Source organism: Galleria mellonella, unplaced genomic scaffold, assembly GCF_026898425.1.
Source record: "Galleria mellonella isolate WM207_F2 unplaced genomic scaffold, CSIRO_AGI_GalMel_v1 utg96, whole genome shotgun sequence".
Taxonomy (NCBI): domain Eukaryota; kingdom Metazoa; phylum Arthropoda; class Insecta; order Lepidoptera; family Pyralidae; genus Galleria; species Galleria mellonella.
Genome location: NW_026442179.1, coordinates 5475671 through 5499818, shown reverse-complemented (window position 1 = coordinate 5499818; position 24148 = coordinate 5475671). Strand labels below are relative to the sequence as shown.

The following is a 24148-nucleotide window of genomic DNA, read 5'->3' as shown; positions in this document are numbered from 1 at the left end:
AGCCCATCATGATGAATTCAACAGGATTTAACCATGATAGTTTCCAGGGAGAACCGCAAGGTGGTCAACCTGGTTGGGTATATTGCTAGCAATAGGATTCTCAGTCTCCATTACTAACAATCCCTTTCCCCCAGTGTGATGGTATTAGATTAGTAATAGAAAATGGTGACTGTTATTTATAGTCATAAACAACTAACATCTATATAAAAAAGTATCATACATTATACTGTATGTTGTTATATACAAAAGTAGCATCATACATTCATTAATACAGAACAATAAAACATAATAAGTACATTGACCTTTAAGGATTAATGTAGCTTAACTATTATTATTAAACAATTAAATTTTTAATTAGTTTTTATCAAAAATTTATACTGTATCAGGTTGAATGCAACATATTTGATTTTGGATTATAAAGAGAAATAAATACATATGTTTTAAAGTATGTAGTATTATAAATAAATTTGAGAGGTGAGGAGTGGGGGGTTTTGGGCATACGGCTGCGCCTATACCAGGATGTGAGCAAAGCTTCACAAAAAAGGTATCAGAGAGTACATATGCATTATTTTGAAGGGACAGCCCGCCTTCTGGAAAATATTCCTAAATATGCCAATGCTCAGCATAGGTGTCATAAATTATGATTAGTTTAGAAAAGGATCATTTACAAATGTTCATGCGCTTCATTAAATTATCTCTGTATTGTCAATTTTGATGTTTGTTTATGACATCTTTTGTCTTACACTCTTTGCAATTGTCATCAGTTGATTGAATAAAGGACCTGCATTAAGTACTCAAAGTCTTTTAATATTAAATTGAAACTCAAGTAGGGAATCCAAGAAAATATGTGACAATAGGTACTACTTATTATGTACTGATTCAAATGCTGACATTTTGTTATTATAATTTAGTCTTTATGTAAATATGTAACATAACTATTTAAATATGTAATGATGAAAATATTAGACATAAATTATAGATTCACAGACATTTTTAGTATGTTACTAGCTAATAAGCAAAAAAAAAAACAATATTTGTTTTGCTCTATTAAATATAATGAGAGCCACTTAACAGAATAAAAAGTATCCACTCTCAAGTTGGATTGAAATATAATTTGGAATTTTATTAAAATTTGTAATAATTATGTGAAAGGCAAGCCAATGTGCTAAAAAATGTGCAGTCAGTTTTCTAGCATATTGATAAATGTAAAGTTGAATAATTTATAAATTGATAACATATACTAAAATTTGTTCAATAGTTTTGGAGATTAGTGTATGTAAATGAACATTATTACAGGGATTTTTATATATTAAATTTTTCTGACAAATATAATCTTATAAGAATCCTGTTATAAGGGTACACTACATAAATAGATCAAAAGGTGATTTAATATCACAGTTATATTATTATGGTTTTATAATTACAATAAGAAGTGTCATAAGAAAGATGAGATTAAGCTAGCAGACAATACACTCTTTATAGTATCTAATCAGAAGCGTGTCGCGCGACATGAGCATTGGCCAATCGTGAATCACACCATTGTGCATATTTAACGATGTAAACATTAGACCACGAAAAGTTTATTGTAATAAATAATCACTGAAGTTGCTTTTACATACATGTAAAAAGTATAAATAAGAGAGAAAGACTTGGTTTCAAATTAAAAACGAAAGTCGTTCCGAGCGTTAGATAAATGTGAGACTTTGTATTGTTTGTAACCTTCATGTACTTACCATACTAAAATTAGTGTGGTGACTATATTAACTATTAAACCTAGAATAGTAATGAGATTCGGTGCGAGCCAAAGCGGTGTTTTTGAGACCAGCCAGCACCACCACGGCTGAAGTAGAGCATCAAGAATACTGTCACTTGTACACGAATACTTATGTTCACTGAGTCTTTTTAATTGTGCGGCGTTGAGGATTTTCTTTTCCTTATAAAACTGCATTTTGTTTTCACTGTCACGACATTAATAACTAGAATTACACTATACATATAAAATAAAATCACTTCGCAATTATTGAAAAATTCGCTACATGAAGTGTACTCTCGTCTCATCTCACAACCACCATGTGGGCAATAGACAAATTTCTTTTTTTTTATCAAGAATTGACAATTCAAGTTTGACGTCAATTATCTATGTATCCATTATTATAGACAATGAATAATAGTAACTATTACCATATCTATGCCTATGGTATGATATTTTAATTATTTAATTATTTCACTTTAGAAGAATTATCTTTGTTTTATTTCTAATATTTAACCTCTAATGAGTTATGTAAATATTACCTATCATTTTATATAATTTGCTACAGTGTCTATTATAATTTTTTTTTGTCATTTATCAAGATACTTTGTTAATGTTTAAAACATGTTCTGTGATTGTAATAAAGGAGACGTGTTAGACGTTACAATTCAGAATAATTTAGCGTGTTTCCCAAAATGGCAACCTTATTTAAAGTTGCCCCCTTTAACTTACCAGTACGGCTAGCTATTTATTGAAATTCAAACCTTAACTTCATATAATATATCATTCACATCTACATTATATGGACTGGATTTGGAATCCCAGTGTGAATGTCAATGAGGACATCAAAGAAGAAACAGAAACAGAGGTTGACTGGGACTGGGAGCCAGATGATGATGTCTCACTCATAGATCTATGCTTAACGCCTGACACTGAATGATTACTTTTATGATGACAAATTATTATTAAAATTTGTTAATTTATCTCACAAAGATTTGAAGATTATTACTATAATAATAGGTACTTGTTTTTTTTAATTGTTCATGTAAGTTATTTGTCAAATTTAGTTTTATTAATTTTTTTTTTAATTGTTCATTTAAATTATTTCTTAAATTATTTTTAAGTAATTCTTTTGTTACTTGTTAAGTTTTTTTTAATAATATACATTTATTTATTTGCTGGAAATGTGGTAATAATAATGGTCTTAAGTAATAAATGTAGTAATAATTTTACAAATTCCTTTTACATTTTTAAGCGTGTAACCTCTTACAGAATGAAATTCGCTTCTTTTTCTTAGCCGGGATATATATCTGATATAATATATCGGATATATATTATATAAAAAAATTGGATTTTTGATATTTATTATAAAAATCGGATTTTTCGAACTCTGTTTATAAGTCTTTAGCTTCCTTTATTTCTTATAATATCATCAAACTGTAACTAATACCAAAATTCTTATTAATCGTTTTTAATATTAAAATTTTCTATCTTGTTTTTTGTTTGTTAGTGATATATGACCATCATTAGTCCTTTGATAATATAATTTTTTTAACTTTAGTTCCTTAATCGCTCTGCAGAGGCGCAAGCATTCGTTTGCTGATTGCTTTTATACAGAAATAAAGACAATAAATATTTATATAATATTTGTTGACTATTGCAAATTATTTTCCAGATAGAATATATGGCATTTTAGAATCGTTAATAATAAACACTATTTATAGTAGGTATTTATAATTTATCGATATTATGCATATGTATTCACCGATTTCTGTGTCAATAGTAAAATTTAGTAAATACTTCCTTTTTTTCTATAAATATATATGTTTTTAAAAATATAGCTGTCTATAGTTTGAACATAATAAAAACTGTGGTTTTATTTCTATATAGCCAATCTTTATTCATTTACTAATAATGTTGTAATTATATAATTAACTTCTCCTTTATTAATTGTAAATTTCTTTATATTATGATTTTTCCCCTTTACCATTTCAGGACGCTGGAATCATCTAGACAAACATTGGGGCAATTCAGAGGTGCCATATTTTTAAAAAGGTTAATCTTATCTCTAATATTAACATTTCAGTTAGATATCACTATATACTTAATATAACGTAAGGATATCACAGTGAAATCTTTATTGTGACGACCAATATTAACTTATTTTTAATAGATTTAAGTAAAAATTATTGTAATTTTATTTTATGAAGACTTATGAAAAAGCAATTTCATAAAATTATCACATTATAATATCAAGGTTAAAATATAAGAGAAGTACACAAACAATTGTCTTAGATTATAATTAGTACGTAGTTTGTAGTACGTTGTACTAAATCTATGACTATTGTTTAAGATTAAACCCTGCTTACGCAGTCGAACGGAGTCGAGAATGTTCTTAAAGAAGTTTGTAAATTGAAATAAAGGAATAAAATAAAGAATCACCAGGATTTCACGTTTACAACAAGCTTTATTTCAACAATAATTACAGTTTTGTTACATAATCGTAATACTTTTGATTTAATACAGTAGTTTATAGAGGTTGATCGAAAGGACATCGTTATTAATTTATATAACACAAACATAATTCTATTGTACTCTATTCTTCTGTATACATTCTACTTAGGTATCTACATAATAAAATATATTTTATCTTTACTATCTGATAAAATTAAGATCAAACTTTAATCAAATTGTAAGTATTGTAATTCATAGGTAATTATATATATTTTTTTTCAGAACTAGTTCACAAAGTAAATTTTGTCTATGGAAATAACTATTTTTTTTTCCGAGATAGTAAGTTTAGTTATTTTTCTTTTTCTTCGTTGGTCTAAGAAGGTACTTAAACAATTTTAAGTCTGACCAGAAAACAATTACACTCCAATCCTATGTGTAACATATTTATATTTTACGATATAAATAATTAGAATTAAAAAACTATTTGTAACTCATGTATTTCTGATAAAAATATAACTGTTAAATCTATCAAGAATATGAGACAATGGAAAGAACCATAATATATTTTAATTTGATTGTAACATAACTGTCAAATATTAATTTAGACAAGGATATTATGTAAATATCTCCACTTTACATTCTGTGACTATATAGAAACCTATTTTTCAGACAACGTCATAATATTTGTTCTTAGATCTCTCAATAGTGCTATTCTATAAAGATAAACTTGAATTTCGCTAGGGAATACACTAGCGATTTACATTTTTTCTTAAAGATCTTTACTCAGTAGGTGTCTATTGAAGGACAGAGTAGTGGAGGTCAGGCCCAAGAAATCATTGCGTGATAAGATAGATGTATTTAAAAAGGACTGTTTTCAGGTAACGCTGAACAGGAAGTTTTGGAAAAAGATGGGGGAGACCTTTCCCTAACAGTGGGAAATCATAGGTTTATAATAATAATAATTCTATTAAGAAGTTGGTTGACAAGTAAATTCGACATCAGCAGTTTTTAAGCTGGGGCAGCGTAGTGTACTGAGAAAAGTGTGTTATCATTTTTAGGCATTTAGTTTAGGTTTTAAAACTCATATTATTTCACTTGATATTCCCAAAGTTTACAAGCTTAGAGATTTGAAAATATAAAATTTAGATGAAGTGTCTACGTGAAATGAAAGTGAGGTATTTAAAATGTGATATTAGTGCCGATCTTTACAGAGTGGCATATCTGATCCGAAAAGTAAATTGGTCAAATAATCGTATAAGCCACAAGTGCCGTCCCAATTTTAAATTATTGAGTAAAAATTGTACTGAGCTTTGAATTACACAATACAATCATATTTTGACATTAGTGTTAATATTGCTAGTAAAAAAAAAATATCAAATTGGCCCGTTTTTATATTTTCTAGTCAGACTTGATATTGCTATGTGGTAATAATATAATGAAACCTAGTTTATAAAGTTCATTTAGCAATGGTGTTTATGATGCATTTGATATTTAGCAATGGTTTTGTCTAGTTCTGTTGGGATCGACTTCATCTACATTAGAATTATAACTATTACTGCTACCTAGGTTTTGCCTGATTCTTCCTGGTTTCAATGCGTTTTTGTAAGGTAGTCAATAATGCTCCCAGAACATTGTGTCCGGGCAAACGTTTTCCAAATAACAGTCGTTTTACCGAGTCATCGTATGTAAGTAGAGCTACCATGTTCTGCAAAAGAAAACCTTGACAATACTCTAAGAGTTGAGTGGCGCCGTAGACCTGTGAAAAAAAAAGTTTTATTCAATAAAAAATTATGAGGTAAAGTCAACTACTGGTACTTACATGTGGAATATTTTAAAATGATGGGAATAAGAATCTATGTCATCATTTATCATCATCATTATATCACCATACCGTGTGGTTTCGGCATAGAATGGGCCATCCCTTCCTTTCTCCTAGGTGTTGTAAGAGGCGACTAAGGGAATTTAATGGTCGAGTAATGGGCAGCAGCATCCCTTTTAAAACATTAGCAAAAGATAAAATGCTATTGCCAATCCGTCTGCCAAGCATGGCAACCGCTGGCAACATGCTCCCAATAGTAAATTTCTATAAGGAATCGTCCTGTTCTGAGGGCAGTCTATGCAGGAGGCCTATGTTCAACAGTGGACAGATAATGGCTGATATGATGACGACGATGATATCCCTTCTTTGCATGATTTATTTTTATTGGTGAAATAAATCAAGTTGATATAATTCATGTTCAAAATTAAAGGAAAAATGGTTAAAACTTGACAGCTATGTTTTTTTTCTGCAATGGACATTAAAAAGGTATCTAGACACGATCAACTTAAAGTGAACTTGTTGTTTTATATAGATTTTGGGCATTCAATATTATGATGGAACTTTTCGTAAGTATGCAAAAAAGGGATATATCTACATAGTATACTAGGTATATATATATATATATAATTTACGAATTAAATAAACATATAAATACAAATAATAATAGTGATGAACTAGACCGATCAATTTAACAATTTAAAATCACCGAATGATATTTTTATACCGTCATTTGCTTCTTCATTATCATACAAGAAAGAAAGAAAGAAAACCTTTATTACCAACAACAAAAAAGTTACATAAATTATCAATTAAAAAAAAAAAAAACTTTACATTTGTTATTGCCAACGTGGTCACCATTTAGCATACATACGTAGACAGAAACTTGTTCTGTCTACTTATGTTTTATAAGTAGTGAGTTAAATGCATTTAAAGGTATGTAATGAAGTAATCAAATAAATAACCTTGGCGTGAATGTACACTGAAACAAGATTGTGTAGATCCACAGTCTTGGCAGCGCGGGCCTCACAAAACCGTTGTAGCGGCAGCAACTGGAAGAATGACGCGGCTGCCAACACTTCCAGCACGTCATTCTCGGGTATGTCCAGACCAGAACATCCACCGGAGTACAGGTACTTCATGACTTGCTGTGATGTAATTTTATTATTATTATTTTTGTGTTTCTACCGTGCAGCAGCTGTGTTTGCATGGCTGTGTTTCGGTTTGAAGGGTGAGATACGCCAGTGAAATTCTAGGGTACGGAGGCATAATGTCTTTCGTTCTCAGGAATGGCCACGCTTGGGTATCATGCGCGATAGAGTATACTCTGTTATGTCCATGATACTGTTCATTTCTGTAGGCGATGGTTATCACTTCCGATCAGGAGGGCTGTTAGCTTGTCTGCCATTTCAAGTTGCATAAAAAATAGTTTATTATTTCACCATTTGGGAGTACTGATAAGTTAGTCGAACACCGATTGACTGTCATCTACAAACCACCGAATCGAAACGTAGCCTAAACCTCTAAAATTTCCAAATTCATATTTGTTTTTTTTTTTTAACAATGATTACTACTTATTTCGCCCTTCGGAGAACACATACAGTCGTCATGAGTAGGCGACATCCTCATAAAAGTACTGACTGATATTTTTTTACATTAAAATACCTATGTAATACATTTGTAAAATATATGTATGTAAGTCGTTTATTTATGTCTACTCACCTCAAATATGTGATATCTGATATCATTGATCTGCACAAGAGGTGGCGTGGTGCTAGCTGGCGACAACGCCTCGCTAGCCGGACGGGGTGGAGCTAGCATCGCTCGTAGTCTCGGTGACTCGGACACTAGCACAATCTTATGGCCATAGAACAGGCGCCCCTCAACTCTGTATGAAAACCAAAATTGGGTTAGTAAGATAAGAATGAAACGTGTTGTGAGGCGACACTGCGAGATGGGGGGGGGGGGGTGTCATCTCATAGTTGTTGTTCATGTTCCAGTTCTAGGATGTCGTTGGATGTATGTTGCGTAGATCAGTACTTTATGGAGAGATATGAAGGAAAATTGTACAGACCAGCGTACATATCTAGTAGCTTAAATCATTTTGCCATATTCTTTTTTTTTTAATTTATTAAAATCAGTTTACGAACAACAATTAATCTAAGCGATGTACCAATGGTATACCTACTATTTGTTATTAGCAATAAATCACAAAAGTGAGGGAAAGACCCCCCCTCCCCCCAACATTTTATGATCCTTCGAGCCGGATGTCCAGCAATAGAAGATGGTTGAATTGTAATATTGATAATGAAGATATGATCGGTGAAAGATATGAGGTGTACCTGAAGGTAACGTCGGCGAGTGAGGGGTTGTTGACGTAGGAGGGGTCGACGCGCGCGGGCGTGGGTGGCGGCGCGGCGGGCGCGGCCACGCTCGGCACCGGCTCCCAGCCGTAGCACGCGCACAGGATGTCCGCCAGCAGCAGCACCGTGCCCTCCTTCTACAACCATGCCACACTATTACTTGAATCTTTTGTATTTTAATTAGTAATCCTGCTAATATTATAATTATGAATAGAGAGAGTGAGAGAGATTCTTTATTGCACTTGTAAATTACATTGTTAATGCATTTATTAATATTGTGAGCAAGGGTGGACTAATCTCTGACAGAGATCTCTTCCAGTCAACCCAATACAGTTAAAAAGCATATTATAATACTCAATCAAATGGTAATTTAATGTTATTGGTTTGTTGTCTGTATACCAGTGTGTGGACAGGCGAGGATGAAGACATGTCAGTTGATTTAACTTAAACACGATTAAATAAACGGTTGAGTGGATTTGAATTGTTTTTATATTGTGTTAAGTGTTAATAATAATAACGTATAATGTAAAAAAAAACTGCTTAAAATTAACCTAATTAACTTACTTTGCTGTACCGTAAAATGTTGAACAGCAGGGGAAGACATTCGTAAATAAATTGTTTACTATAGTGGCTGTCGTCGGATGGACATACCTGAAATAATAAAGCATTTTTCTTTATTTATTCATTAGTACATATATGTGTATATGGCGGACTTAATGCTAAAAGCATTCTTTCCCAGTCAACCATAGGGAACAATACTTGAATACGGTACTGAATGAATGAATATGCGGTATGAATACTAAAATTACATATATAAACAAATAAATATATATAAATAACATTTTTTTTTATACTACTTAGAATGGCACCCGAGTTGACGGCCCACCCGATGGAAAGTGGTATCCGTCACCTATAAACGTGAGCAGTACTATGGACATAACAGAGTGTACTGTTTCGCCCATAATACTTCCCATGCGTTGCCATTCCTAAGGACTCAGGTGTTATTCCTCTGTACCCTGTAAATTCACGCCATATCTCACCCTTCAAACCGAAACACATCCATGCAAATACAACTGCTTCACGGTAGAAACACGAATGGGACAGAGGCACCTAAGCAATCGACTTTTGTACAGAGTCTCCCTCTGGTATATATGTATCTGGTAAATATACTTACACATATATGACATATACTACATTATACACGAAATTGAAAGCATAGAATGAGCTATTCCTTCTTTTCGCGTGGGTGTAGTAAGAGGTGATTAAAGGAACTTAATGGTTGTGGGTTGAGCAGCAGCGTCCTTCTTCAAACATCACCAAAGTGTAACTGCGATTGCCAAACAGGCGGAGGCCAAGCATGGCAGGTACTGGCAAAACTTCTCAATAGAGAGAAATCTATGTTCAACAGTAGCTAGTTAACAGCTGATGTAATGATGAATACAAGATATAATGAGAACCTGTAGAAAATCTTGTAATAGCTGGTCGATAACGTGGTCGAGGGAGGCATCCGCGGCGGCCGCTAGGGACAGCGTCCACGCATGCAACGACCACGGTACGCCGAGCGCTCGCAACTCTAGCGTCATGTCTGAAAGTTCAAATGGCTGTGTTTTATTTTCATTCATGTTATGGAAAAGTAAGAGTCGTATTACATGAAAAATTTATGTATGTTGATTGAGTAACGATCTCTTATGAATTTTGCTGTTTTGCTTTACTTAATCTTCTCATAGTATAAGTATTATTGTATACAATATAGATATTTCTTGGTTTTTTAAACTACCTTACTCTTATATTTAAATGTACATCATTCTTTTTTTCCTGTCTTTAAAGTGTTTCTTCGAAAACAGAATGGATTTCTGCATTAACAGACATACCTAGATTGGAACGACTATGGTGATTGGCGAGGGAGTAGCAATACAGCGTGTTATCACATTATCATCCTTAGGATGCCGTAAAAATGACTAAAGGAATATGCTACATCAGTGCAAGAGGAAACTGTCGAAATAAAATTTTACAAGGAAATGTCTAGTCAGTATATTGACAGCAAGCTAATTCTTCTTATATAGAGGGAGTCGTCACCAGAAGTGGGACGCAAACCGGTAAGGTAGGGTGTGTACGAAGAGTTACCCAGGTGGTCGGTCTCGGCGGCGTAGTACATGGCGTCGAGCAGCGCCCGCTGCTGCTGCTTGCTGGCGGGCGCGCGCGCGGGCGGCGCGGCGCCCTCGGCCAGCGCCTCCTCCAGCGACAGCACGGCGCGCGCGCCCGCGCCGCCCGCGCCGCCGCCGCGCGCAGGCACGCGCGCCTGCCCTGCGCGCAGCACACCGCCACCGCGCTGCGCGCCCGCGGGCCGTTAGTAACGCGGACTACCTCTACGTGACAACCCCACCCACCCCACCCCACCCCACCCCACCCCTCGAAACCATCGTCTTGAATTCCAAGTGTATTCATTGCGCGACTGCCTAACTGACCTGCCCTTTTAGAGGGAAAAGGGATTGTTAGTAATGGGCAACCCCATTGCTAGCAATATACCCTCTCAGGTTGATCTCCAAGCGATTCCCCCTGGAAACTATCGTGGTTAATTCTTGTCGATTTCATCATGGTGGGTCAATTGACCTGCATTCATTCTCACCTATCAACTTCCGCTGCCCCGTCGGTGTATGCCGCTAACGCGGACGAGGTTACCATTCTATTTTTACACATTAAAATAAAGACCTGCCTTTTCATTGGCATCTATCATCTCTTACTAGTACCCTATCAGCATATACCGTTAGTACAGGTAGATTATTGTTTTATTATCATCCATAAAAACACATTTTTTTTTATACAACTTAGAATGGCAAACAAGCTGACGGCCCACCTGATGGAAAGTGGTAACCGTCGCCTATAGACATGAGCAGTACCATGGACATAACCGAGACTATTTCGCCCATGATACCCCCCATACGTTGCCATTCCTGAGGACTCAGGTGTTATTCCTCTGTACCCAGTAAATTCACGCCAACATTCATATTTACGCTATCAGTAATTACGCTCACCAAAAAATTACTATCAAATGTCATTTTTTTTAATTTTACCTGCGACTTCAATCAGTAACAAAATCAGTATGATGGTCCCACGGAAGTAAACTCTATCCATTGCAAAAAATACCAAACTCTATTTAAAAATGACAAAGACAATAATTTCTCTAATAATAATAATCTCTCGTAATATATACAACAAAGTACAGTCGATTTCTGAAGCATTACTTTTTAAAAGTCGCCTTTTTTTCTAGAGTCACTACTTCATTCTCATTCATCAAGAAAAAAAAAAACAACAGTGAGTCCTCAACTTGATTGCCATTTGGATGCTTTTTGCTTATTACATTCGTTTTCTAACTTTATTATTGAAATATATTTATTCTTGTGACATCTATTTTGAAATATTATTGTAATCTAATTATTGTTACTGGCAATCAATGATGACTTTGACGAACTATGCATCCAGTATCGAATGGATTTTTCTACCTACCTATTCAAGACGATTTTCGAATAATCTATTGAATATTAATTTACAATAGTTACCTATAACAACCGTATTGTGCAGCGGCTGAGTAGCACAATGCATCATTTAGCTGTGTTGAAAGGAATGGGTCTGCGCCGTGAGACAGCAGTAGCTGAACTAATTCCAGGTTACCCACTCCACAAGCCACCTTCAAGAAAAAATAAAATACATGTTATGAATTACCAATATAACTAATATATACTTAATATATTCATTTTTTAAACAAAATATTTCCACAAACGAAATTAGTAGTAGTAATTTATTACTTAACTAAATTTTTGGGCATTTTTGTATATTCTAGTTATGGCAACACTATTAAATTTAAAAATGTTAAAGGTGAGTTACACCGTAGACAGATACTATTCTTTCTCCTTTATTTATAAAAATTAAAACCTAGAAACCTACTTTAATTATTACAATGTTTCTTCACTTTCTATAAAAATAGGAATTTAATGTAAAAGAAAGAGATAAAATAATTCAATAGTTAAAATAGGTTTGTGTTCATGAATTAGGAAGTAAATTTTTAAGGTTTACATTTCTCCCCCATGATGACGTATTTATAAACCGTTTGTAATAGCAGAAAATTATATGAAATTTGCTGTCAATCTTTATATTTTTTCTATTACTTAAGAGCAATCATAAAGTGGTATGGCAAACGTCACAATCTATCTATTTTCAATTTTTTTTTATATATGTCGTAAAAGTTAATTTAAAAGTCGTATGCTTTTAAATTAGCGAGTGAACGTTGCTGCTGTCTCTGAACAACGATTTAGAAACTAAAATTACTATTATGAATTAAATCTACGCCTCCTACATCGGCAGTATTCCACCTGCAATCGTGTGAGAGTACACTTGTCGTCTCCCCTATTAAGCGCGCCGTCCTCGCTTGCCCCGCCTTTTTTTTTATACCACTGAGGTGGCAAACAAGCATACGGCCCACCTGATGGTAAGCGGTTACTGTAGCCTATGAACACCTGCAATACCAGAGGTATTACGCGTGCGTTGCCGACCCTGAAGAAACCTCTTTACCCCCCTTTTGAAGAACCCCATGCTGTAGTCTCTAGTCCGCCTCCTGTACCCTTTACGTCGGCAGTATGTCACCGGCAGGGGTGTGAGCATGCACACGTTATTCCCCTGGCGGGTGCGTCGTCCACAGTCGCCCCGTCCCCTGCACCCCTAACGTGGACAGTACGTCACCTGCAGCGGTGTGAGCGTGCACACATCGTCTCCCCTGGCGGGCGCGCCGTCGACCCTTGCGCCGGCCGCCAGCAGCCGCCGCGCACACTCCAACGCGCCGCCTCCGCCGCCACTACCATTTCCACCGGCACCTCCAGCACCGCTGCATGCGTATACCAGTGCTGTCCAACCTGAAAACCGCAAATAATCGTGATAGGTACATGTGTTAGTAACCTTTCCAAGTTTGGATAACACTAGTATGTTATCCACAAATAATTCTGTTACTTTATATATTTTGAATATAATTACTCAACTTCTAATAAAAAAATTTTATAACACAGAGAGCAAACGAGCATGCGGGTCACCTGATAGTAAGTGACTACCATTGCCCATGATCTCCTACAACACCTTAGACATTACAGGCGAAGATATTCAGAAAAAAAAGCCTGCCTTTTAAAAAGGAATATGCTCTTTGCTTGAAGATTATGATATCGTATCGGTTAGGAAATACTGCTGCTGGAAGTTGATTGCAAAGAGTGGTTGTACGTAGAAGAAAATGCCTTAAAAAACGCAAGGTGGAAGACTGCCATTCATCCAGATGATTAGAATAAAGTAGTTTAGTTTGTGTGTAGAAATACTCCCGAATTTAATTTTTATTAAATTAAGAATTCGAACAAGCTAACAACTTATCTAATGGACGTATTATTTTATTTATTTTTTAAATAAAAAAAAAGATAAACTCAAGCGCGAAACTCAAATGCGAAAGACTATGACAAAACTGTACCATATGTTAATGTTATACTTACCAGCAGTAGGAGCAGTATAAACAGGGGCGGATTGCTGCGTATTCGGTGATCGTGGGGAGAGAGGCATGGCGCAGTGGGCAGCAGAAGGTCCGCCGGTCTCTATATTTGGGTCTGCTCCTGCCTCCAGCAACATCTGCACACAATATGTAAATATTAGTTTACATGATCGTAGTAACCACATTCTTATTACAAATTTGTGTTGTAAATGAAGGAGGGGATTTATGACAATTTTATTAGGACAGGGCCCTTGCTAGAGCCAAGTTTAAGGTAGGGCAAAAGAACTTTTTGGCAGGGCAGAAGCCATTATTAAGTGACTTTTGAAAAAACTAATCTGTCTAATTTTCTTGAGGCCCTTTATTTTAAAGCTGCCCTATTTTGGACCTTTTAAAATAGGGCATTGCTCCTCAATGCCCCAGTACGACCATGTATTAGAGCGTATAAGTAGACATAAAAGAGAATTTCGTTGCATATTATATTTGTAAAAAAAAAACGTCGTTTTATGATAAATAAATACGGTCAAGTTCAACCACGAAACAGGCAATCAGTGTAAATTTAATAAATAGTGACAAGTAGGAAAATAAACACTTGACTCACAGCAACGATCTGGTCATCACCGGCGAGCGCAGCCTTCATCAGAGCCGTAAGTCCTGCAGCGTCGGTTGCGTCGATACCGCCGGATGGTAACAGTGGCCGCACGCCTCCCACTAGCTCTGCCCGTCCGCTGAGTAACGCGCGCTGAGCCAAGCCCAGAGCAGCACGGCTCAGCTCGTCGGTACTCCGAGCGCAGCGAGACCACACTGGTTCTATAGGTTCTTCTAACCTACAGCAGAATTGTTGGAGAAAATGCTATTATTTTATTTAATTGGTTATTCCTTTTAGTTGTCCAATGTACTGTAAAAACTTAGAGACCCTAACCAAGTTGTTTAAATTTAAAATGACGTATTTTACTACTTGAGAGATATATGGTATCGATTTTTTAATAATTCAAAATCTTTTATATATAAAATTTTTTTTAAAGCCATGCTCACGTGATAGGCCGCGGTGGACAGTCAGCATGTGGGAGTAGTAATCTCGCAGCTTGGAGTACATCGTCAGCGTCAGGCAGAGCCGGCGGCGGGCGCAGACTGGCGTGTGCTCGTAGCACCCGCAGCCACTCGGCCAGGGGAGGTAAGGCGCCGGCTCCGCGTTCACCCCACAGGCCAGATGCCCCGCAACTGCCACCTGAAGCGCTGCTGTTGTGCTCCAACTGAAGTCAAATGTAAAGCACTTTTAGTTTGATAGAAGCTTGTTTATATTGGAAAGAAGAGAAAGATAGTAATTTTTGTTTTTATCTTTTTTTATATAAAATTAAAACAATAATAACTCTGCCTGCGCTATTGGCAATATACCGGCAAAGGTACAAGTGGGTGATAATAGGTGAGAATGAAGTTAGCTCAATCGTGACGGACTCACCAGAAATGAATCACGATAGTTTTCAGGAGAAATCACTATTTTGGTTTTCTCTGTCAGCTACTTGATCGCTAACAGCGTTTTTATAACCGTTAGCGAAGAGAAATATATATTATGTAATATACCTGTATTATGACTATGAAGGGCCAAATTAAAAGTACCCGTAACCGACGAGCGTGTATGAAAAGATTGATGAACGTCGAAGAAGCGAAAGAGGCTTGTTTGAATCGAAGCATTTGGCGTTGCATTGTTTCTGCCTACCCTAATGGGAGACAGGCGTGACAGATATGTATGTATGTGACGGTAGTGTTTTTGTCATCACGTAGTGTGGCGCAAGTGATTAGCAGTAGCGAAGGTATCGTGGACACCAGCAGACGACAGACCTGCGAGCACCGCATGAAGTAGTAGAGCGCGCGCTCGGCGGCGGGCGCGAGCGGCGGCAGGCGCGGCTGCACGCGGCGCAGCACGGCGCGCAGCTCGGCCGCCGAGCCCGCGCACGTCGTCAGCAGCACCGACGCGCTGCCCGCCGACCCGCCCGACCCCGCCGTCCCCCCCGACCCGCCCGAGCTCGTGTTCGACCCCGCCGACGTGCCTGACCCGCCTGCAATTGGAGAACGGCTAATCATTTTACGAGATACTTTTTCAACAATCAGAATCACTTTTGGCGAGATTAGGTGAGATGTGGTGGGTTTTTTTTAACGGGTGAAAATGGAATGATAATCCTGTATACACTGTCGAGGCACCAGTGGAAGATGATAGGTGAGAATGAACGCAGGTCAGTTAGCCTACTATGACGAATTCGACAAATTACCCATTAATCGAATTAACCATGACGGTTTCCAGGGGGAACCGCGTGGAGGTTAACCTGAAAGAGTATACTGTTAGCAATGGAGCTATTAGACTATATTACTAACAATCCCTATCTCCCCGATGTGATGGGGTTTCCCGTCACGTAACATATTTCATAATAAACATTTTCCTCGGGAAACAGTGGACTCAATTTTTGACGTAACCACTGATTTGGGCTTGAAAGAGCATGGGTCGAAAATACTTTTTAAAGATATAAATAAAAAAAAATAGGTTTAAGGAGAACTTAAAAGAGAAAGCGTTTAAAACCATTTACCAGAACCATTCGTGGTGATCCCTGAGTCTTGGCTGAGTCCAAGTTGCCTGTGTTCCGGTCTAGGAACTCCTGATGATGAACCGGAGCCAAGAGAACTCATCGATTCCCAGCGAGAAAGTGACAGTGCCCCTGTAAAGCATGTAGATCTGATTCCTTTTCTAATATAAAATAATTGTAATTATTGATTTGTAATTTACTATATTTCTTACTTATTAGTGAGAATAAGTAAGGATAAGGGATTTCATCCCCAACTTATAAATGGATAATATTTGCTCTTTACCTGATGCTATCCTGCCGGCATTGAGATGGCTATAAGGCTGCAGCAGTCCCCAAAGATCGGCGCAGTTAGCAACGGCGTGATCCACGACAGCCGGTGTTATTGGGCCGTTGGTCGCACCACCTCCAGCGATCAGCGCTATCTCCTCTAGCAATGTCTCTATGCCGGCACACAGGTATATAGCCGCGTACCTACCGACATAACAAGAGGTAATAACTGCTACGCTAACATACTAACCACGGGTTTCGATCGTCGAACTGTTATATCCTGCTATGAAAAATTAAACATCTACTAAAAATTGTTACTCGAACTAATTTAGAAGAGATCACTTCTTAATATATTTCTCAACTGAAAATAGAGTAAGACTCATTTATTGAATGCAATTGTCCTAAGGAAGAATCAATAGAAATTGTTTTAAATTGGTGGCTCCAAGTTTCCAATTACTTCTTGATTATAAGATATTTAAGTTCATCAAAAATGCCGCTGGAGTAGTCCTGTTCTTTTTGATACAACGGATTACCAAAGCAACTGTTTAATTACTTATATTTAGATGAAGAAGGTTTATATACAATACTTGTAATTTTATTTAGAATGGCAAGGAAGCTGACGGCCCACCTGATGGAAAATAGTAACCGTCGCCTATAGACATGAGCAGCACCATGGCCATAACAGAGTATTTTGTTTCGCCCATGATACCCCCCATGCGTTGCCATTCCTAAGAACTCAGGTGTTATTCCTCTGTACTCTGTAAATTTACTGCCATATCTTACCATTCAAACTGAAACACAGCTATGCAAACACAACTGCTTTACGGTTGAATCACGAATGGGACAGAGGTGCTCAAGGAAACGACTTTTGTTCAAAGTCTCCTTCTGGTGAAATACTTGTGAAATTTCTATGCCTTCAATGATAAATTACTCATAAATACTCACTCGTGAATAAACGAAGCAACACGAACATCCAGCATCCATCTGTGGAAACGACCTGGAGCGAGGCTCGTTCGCGCTCTGGCAGCTGAGCCGAGCCGTCTTGCCGCGCTGCCCGAAGTTGCATACATAGTCGCTGCCCGTTGGCAACCCTAGTTTAGAAAGTATTTAAAAAAGTGATAAACGGTCTAGGTTTAAAATTCCTTCTTAATGGGATTTATAGAGAAAGACTTTATAAGTTGAATGTATTGCATGTACACATGAGTAATTTTTTAAATTTTGTTTGATAATATTATGATGTGTATATGCGAAGGCTATTACTTTTTATAAAGGAAGTCAACAGCTTGTTTGCTATTTGAAGTTCTATTAAAAATTTAAGTCCAGGAACAGGAACCAGGGTCTAAAAGATTATAATTAGATTTTAATAAATTATTAAATATCTTGGCTTACCCTCACCATACGTATTTTAACATTTATAGGTATTTCTTTGGCTTGGAACATAGTTTAAGTTTGGATTCAGTATACATATTTATAAAGCAAGCAAAAATATATTTAGTAAAACAAATAATAATGGTAACTATACCTTTATACAAGAGTCAGCCAGTGGTGTGCTGAGGACGATTCTGAAGGCACCACCAACTTCGTGCTTTGAGCAAAAGCCGAAATTCTGTGACAACCGCTGGGCCTCACGGGCTATTCGCACCAATGCCCTGGTAAATGGGAAAACAGTGAAAGAGATAAAACAGTTGTGATTTTTATTTTTTTTCTTGATTTTAATAGACAAAAAAGCTTTTACTGTAAAATTAAAGCAACCAGCAATATCTATAGTGGCTGAAAACAGCTTACAGTCAGTATTCAAGAGATACCTCTGTAGTAGATATGCCAGCCGTGGCGGCGTATCTGGAGCCATTCGGTGGGCAATCTCTCGGCAGCGTCCTGCTTGCAGCGCGCGGTTCACTTCGCTTGCTGTCCATGGTACACGGCGCAATTCCACTAATCTAGATGACATAATGTTATTATGAATTTTGTGGTCTTAATTACAAACACTTAATAGATTTGACATGGTGATAAATTTACAAACCTGTTATGTGAGTCCACCCACACAAATTCGTCGGCGCTGGTTACATTGGTACACACGGTGTCGAGTGACGGCTGCCTGACCAGCGGCGCTCGCCGCCGGCGAGCCTCTGCCGCGCTGCCGCTCTCTAAAATAACACCATTCTCAATAACATTATATCAGAGGGAGACTTTGTACAAAAGTCGTTTGCTTGGATACCTCTGTCCCAATCGTGTTTCTACCTTGAAGCAGTTTGCATAGCTGTGTTTCTATTTGAAGGGTGGGATATGGCAGGTAATTTATAGGGTACAGAGGAATAACATCCGAGTCCTTAGTAATGGCAACGCATGGGGGGTATCATGGGCGAAACAGTATACTCTGTTATGTCCATAGTACTGCTCATGTCTATAGGCGACGATTACCGCTTTCCATCAGGTGGGCCGTGAGCTTGTTTGGCATTCTAAGTTGCATAAAAAAAAATTAACGTTTAGAGAAAAAAGTGTTATTTACATTATATTCCACATTTATTTGAATATAATAAAGATGATGACAAAGATTTCTTTTATAAAAAGGTTTAAAAACGCAGCCGAATGGCCACATACTAAATGGTCATCGTAGAATAAGTACCTTATTTAAACTCTATATTTTACATGCAGAAGTAATAAACAACTAGGTACATAAAAGAGATAGTTTTGGTTGTTATAATTATATTTTGAACATTCACTCAGCGTTTGAACTAGTAACAAAATTTTCCAATGAGAAATCGACCTATCATGCTAAAGACAACCCTTGAAAATATTGTTACTTCCTTGGTCTTTTCGACTTTGTCTGTACAAGATCTCGACGACCGGGAATCAATGATTTACCTTGTGCTCCATTGTTACTGCCACCGCCAGCACTGGAAGCGCCACTTGTAGCTGTGCTGCTGCTGTCTCGCGACCTCAGCGTCAGCTGCTTGATAGCTGATCTAATGTCTTCAAGACCTCCACCTCCCGGCCACGGCGACTGTAGCTAACGGAAGGTAATTTAAATTTAATTAAAGCAAAGAGTTTGGTATATGAGATTTCTTTCATCTAATTTTTAATTCATCAGAGTTTTAATGCAATATTTTGATGTAATTAGAGTTAATTTTAAATAGTATTTACTAATAACCAGAGAGATATACGAAGGTAACTGCATGGTTACTTGTGACACCTATGTTTGCCACCAAGTAGCTTTCGAGAAAAATGTGTTTCGGTTTGAAGGATAAGGTGTGATAGTGAATGTTTTTTTCATTTCGATGCTCAGTCCTGGGTCTCCGGTGTTGAAAGCATTTATGGGCTACAAATTGTAGTTTACAACAGGCATAAAGACGAACTGTACTTTTAATTCAGTTTTGAAAAATAATCCTACCTAGTATCTACTTACTAAAGCTAATTTCCTCTTTAGTAATAATAACGACTGTACCTTGCTATGCGGTCGATGCTTTGTCCTGGTGTGTGGGGGCTGCCGATTCCTCCTCGGTTCCTCACGGCCTGCTTCAGCACCTCCACTGTCGGACATCGACGCGTGTCCTGACGACCGATTCTCATCAGAACTGCTGTTGCATTCTCGACCGTTCTGCAAACAACAACAGTACCTTCTTAAGATATATAAAAACTGCTGAGAATCCTACTACTGTTATATTTGTGAGCATGTATGGATGTTTGTTATAATTTCACGATTGATTTTTTTTATAGGTGCAAAATAATACGACATAGTTCAAAACAACAAAGTTTGTGAAAATCTAGAGATTGTAGAAATCTTATCAAATGTTTGTATTCAAAATTAGGACCGCCGGTGCTATGTTTAATCTATGATTATGAATTACCATACTATATTATATCGGCTGCTAACTCTCTACTGTTAAACATAGGCTTCCCCTATAAGGGTGATATTCCTAGTAGTTGCCAAGCTTTTCTCAACCGCTGTTAGACTTCGGTGATGTTTTAAGAGGGATGCTGCTTATCCTTCGACCATTAATTTCCCTTAATCGTCTTTCATGACACTTACTATATTATGAATGTAAATTAGTAAATGGGTAAACTCCTTGAGCTAGGGGAAAGGGATTGTTAGTAATGGAGACTAAGAATCCCATTGTTAGCAACCACATCGACTACGAACACGTCCGGCGATACGACAACCACCGAAGCCACAGGAACGACAGGGAGACAGCAAGGAAGAAGGAACCGAAGCACGGCACGGCACGCACGGTCGCACCACGGCCTCACAGAAGAAGAAGGCTCTGGCCACCTCCGTTGCGGTTCTCCCTGTTAACTATCATGGTTAATTGCTGATGAATTCATCATGATGGGCTAACTAGCCTGTTCATTCATTGTTATCTATCACCCTTCACTGGTGCTCCGTTAGCGTATCCCGTTGACGCAGGCGGGGTTACCATACCATTTTCACCCATCAAAAAAATAAAACTCCTTGAGCTAATGCAAAATCTTAATTAAAATTTGACAGAACATCTATCGTATATTTTGATTCTAATCATAAACGGTCTTTTAAGCCTTGTTTTAAATCGCTGCGTTTCATTTCTTAGCCTGTATAGCGTCTTAAAGATTAAGTTCAATGTAAATGACTCGTTAAAAGACTAGGAACGAATTCTTACAAAATTATTGTCATCGTTGCAATGAGATTACTGTAGCAGACTTTCGCTTTTAAACAATTTTCGAACTTCCCACCGATTACGCTTTTCCCTATCACGAGATCGTGGGATCCAGAGACAATGCTTGTTTATTTTTTAGTGGCAACACTTTCGCCGTTACGGAGCGAGTAATTATTGTAATAATTGGTACGACGATGACGGTTAATTAATGAGATGGATATAAAATTGTCTGTGATTACGTCGGTACATAACAATCCATAATTTATGGTATAAAATGTTTGTTTGTATGACTGTAACAAACTAGAGTAATTTTGTGCGGTCAAGTATCGAATATATTCTTATAAAACTAATAAAAAAAACATTTTTCTATTCATACAGCTAAGTAGGTATAGAGGGGAGGGGATTAGTTGTAATGATCTCACTGCTAACAATTTACACTGCCCGGTTGACCTCTACGTGGTTCCTTCTAGAAACATCGTCGTTAATTCCTAAAGAATTCGCCACGATGGGTTAACTGACCTGACTTCGTCTTCACCTCTCATTATTCATTAGTACTCTGCTTGCGTATAGCAATAAGTGTCTTATAGGCATAATAGGTTTTAATTGTACTTTTTTGGGGAGAAGGGTATGTTAGAAATGCGGAATACCAGTTTCATTGCTAGCAATATATACCCTGCCAGGTCGACCTCCACGCGGTTCTATCGAGAAACCGTCGTGTTAAATTCCAAATGTATTCATCACGATGGGCTAACTGAGCTACTTTTTTATTATGCACCTATTATCCCTCACATCCTCACTCCCAGCGTATACCGTTAGCGCAGACGGGCTTACCATTTCATTACCATCCATTACAAAAAAGTACCTTATTTGTTTAAATTGTAGACCTAAAAATAAATCTGTCTAATGTAATGTTTTCTCCCACGAACACTCAGGTTATGGAATGAGCTCCCTGCCGAGGTTTTCCCAAGAGACTACAGCATGAAGTTCTTCAAAAGGGGGGTAAAGAGATTTCTTCAGGGTCGGCAATGCGCGCGTAATACCTCTGGTATTGCAGGCGTTCATAGGCAACGGTAACCGCTTACCATCAGGTAGGCCGTATGCTTGTTTGCCATCTCAGTATAAAAAAATCTATATGTTTATTATGTTCTCTCTTAGACGAATTAAGCTGCTAGTAATACATTTCTTAAACTTAAACTGATACCGTTAAAGAACTACAAGTTAAAATTTACACAACATTTACATGTTAAATTAGACTAGCACGCAACCTAAATCTGCCAGAAACCTATTTCAAAACGAAATTGATCGATAATAACAGCTGAACGCTCGATCATAATTATCTATTCACCGCTTGGATCCCGTAACACTGATGTCCGAATGGCGTGCGCCCGCGCAATCACCAAATTATGAGTGGATCGATGCCGGCGCAGTGACCCGTTAACATCGTTCTGGCTCAAACAAGATACAAAGATCTATCCACGTCATTAGACATATGTCTGATAAGATTTCCTCATGCTGCAATTTTCTCTAGAGACTACAGTAGGAAGTTCTATAAAAAAGTGAAGGTTCCAGATATTGGAGATGCCCATAGACAATGGTAACTTTTTACTATCACATATATACTCTATACTGTATTGTAGTATCCGTATGCTTGATTACCATATTTTTTAAAATAAATACTTAACTTAATTTCTCCCCACGGCAGCCCTTTCGGTTTAGATATTACAGGGTGCATGTTTTACACAAGTTTTTTTTATGCAACTTAGAATGGCAAATAAGCTAATGGCCCACCTGATGGAAAGTGGTAACCGTCGCCTATAGACATGAGCAGTACCATGGACATAACAGAGTATACCGTTTCGCCCATGATACCCCCCATGCGTTGCCATTCCTGAGGACTCAGGTGTTATTCCTCTGTACCTTGTAAATTCGCCGCCATATCCCACCCTTTTAAACTAAAACACAGCCATGTAAAGACAACTGCTTCACAGTAAAAACACGAATGGAATGCTCAAGCAAACGACTTTTGTACAAAGCCTCCCTTTGGTAAGATCAAACAATGGTCTTTAAATTAGCAGAAAATGTATGAAAAGATTTGATATGACTTTTTTATTGTTAGAATGAAATCCTACAATAATATATATTTAGTTATTTAAGCTAAAGTCTTGAGACAGTTAAATTCCATTGTTCTAAACAGTCGGTGCAAGTTGCTTAGGACTGTTTCTTATGGCAGTCTATAGGAAGGTCAATGTTCAGCAGAGTCGACAGATAGCGGCTAATATAATGATCGGTCAGTTAATATAAGGATAGAATGTACGGTCGACCTCCATGCGCTTTCCCCTAGAAACCATTGTAATTCCTAGCGTATTCGTCACGATGGACTAACTGACTTGTTTTCATCCTCACCTATCACCATTCATTGGTGCCCCGCTAGTGTATACCGATAGCGGAGGCGGGGTTTCCATTCAATTATCATGTATAAAAAACAAAAACACAGTAATAGTTCACCACAACACTTATCGTTAGATCATGCATGATCCGATACGTGTAAAAAGTGTAAACAAACCAGATAAAACCACAAAAGCCACGAAGAGTTTGTGGTTAATGACCCTGGGAACTTTGAAATTATAGTAGCTGTCTAGAATGATGCAATAGCCAACAGTTTGGTGTTGTCACAATAAATAATCAACTTGTGTAAACCGGCCCGCGACTGTTCAGAATAGTAATTCATCTGAGATTTATTACAGTCCGTTTGGTATAGGCGTAAGAATAAAAAATAAATAGT

At 37.2% G+C, this 24148-nt stretch overlaps 2 protein-coding genes across 7 annotated transcripts in view; both read right to left on the bottom strand.

Moving 5' to 3' along the window:
- The window catches only part of LOC113509151 (cholinephosphotransferase 1), a 29382-nt gene extending 27296 nt beyond the window's left edge, over nucleotides 1–2086 (bottom strand). For all 6 annotated transcript variants that reach the window (XM_026892457.3, XM_026892461.3, XM_026892460.3 and 3 more), the window contains exon 1: nucleotides 1734–2086. In XM_026892457.3, the coding sequence (XP_026748258.1) occupies nucleotides 1734–1948 (215 nt within the window). In that variant the 5' untranslated portion in view covers nucleotides 1949–2086. The remainder of the gene's footprint in view (nucleotides 1–1733) is intronic.
- A 2111-nt stretch (nucleotides 2087–4197) lies between these two features.
- Nucleotides 4198–24148, bottom strand: part of LOC113523599 (ankyrin repeat and BTB/POZ domain-containing protein 2) — a 38151-nt gene continuing 18200 nt past the window's right edge. Inside the window, 22 exon segments of the mRNA XM_052902783.1 lie at nucleotides 4198–5960; nucleotides 6986–7168; nucleotides 7743–7908; nucleotides 8363–8520; nucleotides 8948–9034; nucleotides 9841–9968; nucleotides 10508–10663; nucleotides 10666–10712; nucleotides 11941–12068; nucleotides 13118–13287; nucleotides 13903–14035; nucleotides 14497–14722; nucleotides 14931–15148; nucleotides 15735–15952; nucleotides 16475–16603; nucleotides 16755–16942; nucleotides 17684–17829; nucleotides 18261–18387; nucleotides 18544–18675; nucleotides 18759–18882; nucleotides 19601–19745; nucleotides 20181–20333. Coding sequence (XP_052758743.1) covers nucleotides 5763–5960; nucleotides 6986–7168; nucleotides 7743–7908; nucleotides 8363–8520; nucleotides 8948–9034; nucleotides 9841–9968; nucleotides 10508–10663; nucleotides 10666–10712; nucleotides 11941–12068; nucleotides 13118–13287; nucleotides 13903–14035; nucleotides 14497–14722; nucleotides 14931–15148; nucleotides 15735–15952; nucleotides 16475–16603; nucleotides 16755–16942; nucleotides 17684–17829; nucleotides 18261–18387; nucleotides 18544–18675; nucleotides 18759–18882; nucleotides 19601–19745; nucleotides 20181–20333 — 3360 coding nt within the window. The 3' untranslated portion in view covers nucleotides 4198–5762.